Raw genomic sequence first — 5,652 nt, forward strand, 5'->3', positions numbered from 1 at the left:
GAAGTACAGGACAGCATTCAGAGGAAGAGGCTAGCTAAAAAGAAGTGGGATGTAGAAAGGACTGAAGACAGTAGAAAAGAAGTGGGACGTAGAAAGAACTGAAGACAGTACACAGGATTACAAGAAGAGACATAATAATTTCCTGCATAACTAGACTGAGAACCTTCTCCTTACTATACAAACTGGGCATTGTTTATTGATTTTTCTGGCCTATTAGTTGAATGTGCACATGAGAGCATATTGTAAAAGTGTAGCTGTTACTGTATCATGTCATTATTAGTCTCTCATGAGCTTCTGATATTCTCAGTTCAGGATGCGTGACTTTATTATATTTAGTTGTAGTCTGACTTGTAGTATGACTGCATGCAGTTTCGGTCTTCTTTTTCATCAGTGCTATACTAAAATTCACAACACAGTAATACTAGAACATGTAATTTATGGCTGTAGTTAGCACTGAGGAAACACGCTCTCCATGCACTCAGGCTAAGGCATATTTCAAATTTAAGACTAGAGATGTTGGAAACTTTGACAGTTTAAATCATCTCCACTGATGGCATGTCAGTGCAATCTCAGCTTAATAAAAACTTGGCAGCAGACTAAACAAAGTTCATCTGACTAATACCAAGTTACTATTTCAAAAGAACAAACCTGAATAACATTCCCATACTGAATTACTGTTCCAAGCAGTTTTTTGTTTTCAGAGTCATTTTGCTTCTTCTCCAAGTCAGCTGCATGCATTTTTGCTCTGAGAATGTTAATGGAGAAGTATAGAGATGGTCAGAAGGAGCTGCATTGTGTCTTTGTGGATTTAGAGAAAGTGTACGACAGAGTGCCGAGAGAGGAGCTATGGTACTGTATGAGGATGTCAGGAGTGGCAGAGAAGTACGTCAGAGTAGTTCAGGATATGTATGAGAGGAGTACAACAGTAGTGAGATGTGCTGTAGGTCAGACAGAGGAGTTCAAGGTGGAGGTGGGGCTACATCAAGGATCGGCTTTGAGTCCTTTCTTGTTTGCTATGGTGATGCACAGGTTGACAGATGAGGTCAGACAGGAATCTCCATGGACAATGATGTTTGCAGATGACATTGTGATCTGTAGTGAGAGCAGAGAGCAGGTGGAGGAACACCTGGAAAGGTGGAGGACTGCTCTGGAAAGAAGAGGAATGAAAGTCAGTCGTGGTCAAGTGCAGCAAATCTATCTGCTCAGAGTGTTTACACTGAGTGAAACTGTGTCAGTGTTATATCAGCACTGATGCTGCCGCTTATTTCAGTACAGTGTGACACTGATAACATTCTTTTATTATGCAACTGTTACACACCTTATTTCCTTTGAGCCTCAAAACAAACTTCACTTTTCCTGGACTCACTCTGACTGTAACAGAATACATAACTGACATTTTCAGTATAATTTCTTGGTTCTTCAGAGGAAGTATAAAAGTTTGGTATTAATAAATATTCAGCAAGCCTTTCACTCTGCTCACAATTTAATTTGGCAGTACACCCCAAGAACAAGATGATGCTGTGGCTGTGAGTGGGTGGTTAGCCCGGTGCGCTCAGACATGCAGTCGACTGAATGTGAGATTAAACAAGTTTCCTCAGCATGATGAAAACAAACCATCTATGGAGAGCATGGGGTTTTGAACTTCCTTCCTTATGATTCCTTCTCCCTCACCTCTTACCTGGTTTCGCCTTCCTCCAATCTGAATGCTTCTGATTCTCATCTGTGACTCATCTCCCTCTTACATCAGTTTTCCACTTCCGCCCTTCATGTTATTCCATCTCTGACTTAATTCTTTATAAACTGACTGCTCTTGATTTTATTGCTCTGTCTTCCACTTTGTTTGCTCCACCAGCCCGGCAAGCACACCGTTACCGGCGCCACCACCACAAGGGCAGGAGAGAGCGTAGGAATCACAAGAGGCACGGCCACAGAGACGGAGGCCACCACGGAGGAGAGCTGGGCCAGGGCCACAACCACGCTCACTTCTGAACCAAAAAAATTTAAAACACCCCCTTTCCCTGTGTCATTTGCTGCCAACTGCAGTTTGCCTGTCACCCATATTTCCTCAAACATGACTTCACAACTTTACAGAACCAAAACTCTACCCTGTCCCCCGACCTGTCCTGCCCTTAGCTCCACCCCTGGCTTTCTAAGCCGGCCTGTATCATAGTCAACTCTGAGGCCTGCCAAAGTGCTGCCAGGCCTCACCGGGACAATGACAAATCCCTTTGTACCTTTTATACTTCTTTTCTCCATTTTTCCTTTGTTGTCTTAACCTCTCTGTCTCTCATCTTCTACTTGGCCCAGTAACTTTCTGTTTAACAACAATGACCTGAAACATGGGGCTACTCTGACCTATTTCTAGAAAAACAAAAACTTTGATACCCGCAACAAGTGGTTTAGTACGAACAGTAAAATAGGAATGACATCCCTGAAAATATATCAGTATTAAAGTAGTTTAATATGTCTTCATTGCATGGATCAGGGCAACCGGTCGGCAAAATTACAGCACTGACAAAATTGCAATATTGTTCTTAAAACAAAAGCTTAAAGCCATTACTTTATGGCTAACATCTTAGCAAACAGTAGTCTATTTACACATCCAAAGAGCATGGGCGCCGCATTAGCATTCATTTGAAGCCATGTTTCTGAGTACCTAATGAATGTAAATCCAATACTCATCTTTTGACCCTGTTTTTGTCACCCAACTTCTGAGGCAGATATTTAGATCTGTAGCTGCTAAATGCTCCACCAAGTTCTAGTTAGTCACTTTTTCTTTCTGCTGTGTGATGTTGGGCAGCTAGCATACTGTGAATCTACCAGAAACCTTCCCGCTGAAAATGCTGCAGAGTTGGAATCCTGTAGCTTTTATCATCAAGCATCATCTTTCACATCATGTTATCATTGTGCCCATTGTAAGTCAGAGACTGATTGAGGATGTTGACAGTGGTTAGGGTCCCTGCAGATGATGATGGAGAGGGTCCACAGAGATGAAGGTTTCCTCATTTTGGGGGCTGAGTCTCACAGCTGTTCACACCTTTGCTCGCTCCTGCCATGTGTCCCTGATTTAAAGAGGGGTTTGAGAGGGATAGAACGAGCTCTCTCCGCCTTCCCCTTTATTGCCAGGTTAAACTACTGTTGTTTAATTCGAGCACTTGAGGTAGAAGCTTCTGTAATTATGGCCCAAACACTGACTTCAGCACTTTTATCATTTAAGTTTCTCAGTTTTTTTCGGCCTTTTTCTTCAACACCTCTTATTTATGCTCCACACTCAACCTTCTTTTCATTGTCACTGTTACTCTTCAGAATGGAAAAGGCAGTTGAGTATACAGTAAGCACAACTACAGTCAGAATCTTTCATACATCACACAGCACTAAAGCAGGATCAGGTTATATACAGAAGAAAATCCCTCTGGTGCACACTAATTTTCTGCCTTTGCTTGTCTCTTCTCACCTTGGCAATGACAACACTCCTGTGCACGGAGATGAACAGTAAACCGACACCTCTGTATCAGTTTAATTAATCTACTGCATGTCTAATTAACAAATTGCATTATCTGCAGAAAGACAGAACTGCAATGACATGAGAAGGTTCAGGCTGATGGACAGAAGAGCCAGAGAACTGTCACAGCCATCGACCCCCTGTCATTTTATAGATGCCAGGTGGCCACAGGTCTTTTTTTCTGTCTTGCAAAATTGATTAACTATAGGTGGGTGACTGAAAAGGCAGACAGTAGCCCCTCTCAAGGTAATTTAAATCAGGATTGATACCCAGAGACAGTGTAATTGCAGCTGTGTAAAGGTTCTGTAGGGTGGCAGGAGAAGAATTTCTAAAAAACAAAAACGATCTGATGACGTGATAAGAAAACTAGGAACTGTGGATAGACATATTTGAAGGTTTTGTAAGGTATCCATTTGTGTGGAGGTAAGTTTTTAAAAAGCATCCACTGATCTGTGGTTTATACACTAAACAAAATTATAAACGCACACTTTTACGTTTGCCCCCATTTTTCAAGATCTATGACTTTTTCTATGTACACAAAAGGCCTATTTCTCTCAAATATTGTTCACAAATCTGTCTAAATCTGTGTTAGTGAGCACTTCTCCTTTGCTGAGATAATCCATCCACCTTACAGGTGTGGCATATCCAGATGCTGATTAGACAGCATGATTATTGTACAGGTGTGCCTTAGGCTGGCCACAATAAAAGGCCACTCTAAGATGTGCAGTTTTATTATATTGGGGGGTCTGAAAACCAGTCAGCATCTGGTGTGACCACCATTTGCCTCACACAGTGTAGCACATCTCCTTTGCATAGAGTTGATCAGGTTGTTGATTGTGGCCTGTGGAATGTTGGTCCTCTTCTCATCAATGGCTGTGCGAAGTTGCTGGATATTGGCAGGAACTGGAACACGCTGTCGTATACGCCGATCCAGAGCATCCCAAACATGCTCAATGGGTGGTGACATGTCCGGTGAGTATGCTGGCCATGCAAGAACTGGGATGTTTTCAGTTTCCAGGAATTGTGTACAGATCCTTGTAACATGGGGCCGTGCATTATCATGCTGCAACATGAGGTGATGGTCGTGGATGAATGGCACAACAATGGGCCTCAGGATCTCATCACGGTGTCTCCACTCAAGTCTGTTACGATGACGAACTGCAGTCAGATTGAGACCCTGATGAGGATGACGAGCATGTATTTGAGTTTCCCCGAGATGGTTTCTGACAGTTTGTGCAGATATTCTTTGGTTATGCAAACCGATTGTTACAGCAGCTGTCTGGGTGGCTGGTCTCAGATGATCTTGGAGGTGAAGATGCTGGATGTGGAGGTCCTGGGCTGGTGTGGTTACACGTGGTGTGTGGTTGTGAGGCCGGTTGGATGTACTGCCAAATTTTCTGAAATGCCTTTGGAGAAGGCTTATGGTAGACAAATGAACATTCAGTTCATGGGCAACAACCCTGGTGGACATTCCTGCAGTCAGAATGCCAATTGCACGCTCCCTCAAAAACTGCGACATCTGTGGCATTGTGCTGTGTGATAAAACTGCACATCTTAAAGTGGCCTTTATTGTGGCCAGCCTAGGCACACCTGTGCAATAATCATGCTGTCTAAATCAGCATCTGGATATGCCACACCTGTGAGGTGGATCGATTATCTCAGCAAAGGAGAAGTGCTCACTAACACAGATTTAGACAGATTTGTGAACAATATTTGAGAGAAATAGGCCTTTTGTGTTCATAGAAAAAGTCATAGATCTTTGAGTTCAGCTAATGAAAAATGGGGGCAAACGTAAAAGTGTTGCGTTTATAATTTTGTTCAGTGTATATGTTCTATCTTGTGTTGTCACATTTTTGCAAAAATTATTTCATTTGACAAAAATACCACACAGTGTAAAGTTTGAGCAGACTTCTACTACCAAATAGCTGAAATAAAATCCACACACCACGTCAAAAGATCTATTTGGTTTGTGATGGTGATGGTGCTCCCCTGGGTGTTGTGTGTTTGTCTGTGCACAGCTTGCTTTTGACACACCCTCTGTGACTGGTAAATTCTGTGTTTTTTTTTTTAAGGTGTTAGGCTTCCTCTTGACATTTCACTGAGATTCTCACAACTACACTACACTAGTTCCGAATGCATACAAATGCACA

General features: G+C 42.4%; 2 protein-coding genes across 5 annotated transcripts in view; one reads left to right on the forward strand and one right to left on the reverse strand.

Annotated features, from left to right (window-relative positions):
• Positions 1-4,034, forward strand: part of ncanb (neurocan b) — a 193,811-nt gene extending 189,777 nt beyond the window's left edge. For all 4 annotated transcript variants that reach the window (XM_020612265.1, XM_020612264.1, XM_020612267.1 and 1 more), the window contains one exon: positions 1,853-4,034. In XM_020612265.1, coding sequence (XP_020467921.1) covers positions 1,853-1,989 — 137 coding nt within the window. In that variant the 3' untranslated portion in view covers positions 1,990-4,034. The remainder of the gene's footprint in view (positions 1-1,852) is intronic.
• A 128-nt stretch (positions 4,035-4,162) lies between these two features.
• On the reverse strand, positions 4,163-5,082 carry LOC109966999 (histone-lysine N-methyltransferase SETMAR-like). The gene has a single exon (XM_020612304.1). The coding sequence runs from the start codon at positions 5,028-5,030 to the stop codon at positions 4,260-4,262; it is 771 nt and encodes a 256-aa protein (XP_020467960.1). The 5' UTR covers positions 5,031-5,082; the 3' UTR covers positions 4,163-4,259.
• Positions 5,083-5,652: the final 570 nt, after the last annotated feature.

The sequence above is a fragment of the Monopterus albus genome, unplaced genomic scaffold (assembly GCF_001952655.1).
Source record: "Monopterus albus unplaced genomic scaffold, M_albus_1.0 scaffold122.1, whole genome shotgun sequence".
NCBI classification, from domain to species: Eukaryota; Metazoa; Chordata; class Actinopteri; order Synbranchiformes; family Synbranchidae; genus Monopterus; species Monopterus albus.

Excerpts from the sequence above, each read along its gene's own strand:
- LOC109966999 (XM_020612304.1), bottom strand. The coding sequence starts at position 5,030 with ATGCCACAGATGTCGCAGTTTTTGAGGGAGCGTGCAATTGGCATTCTG.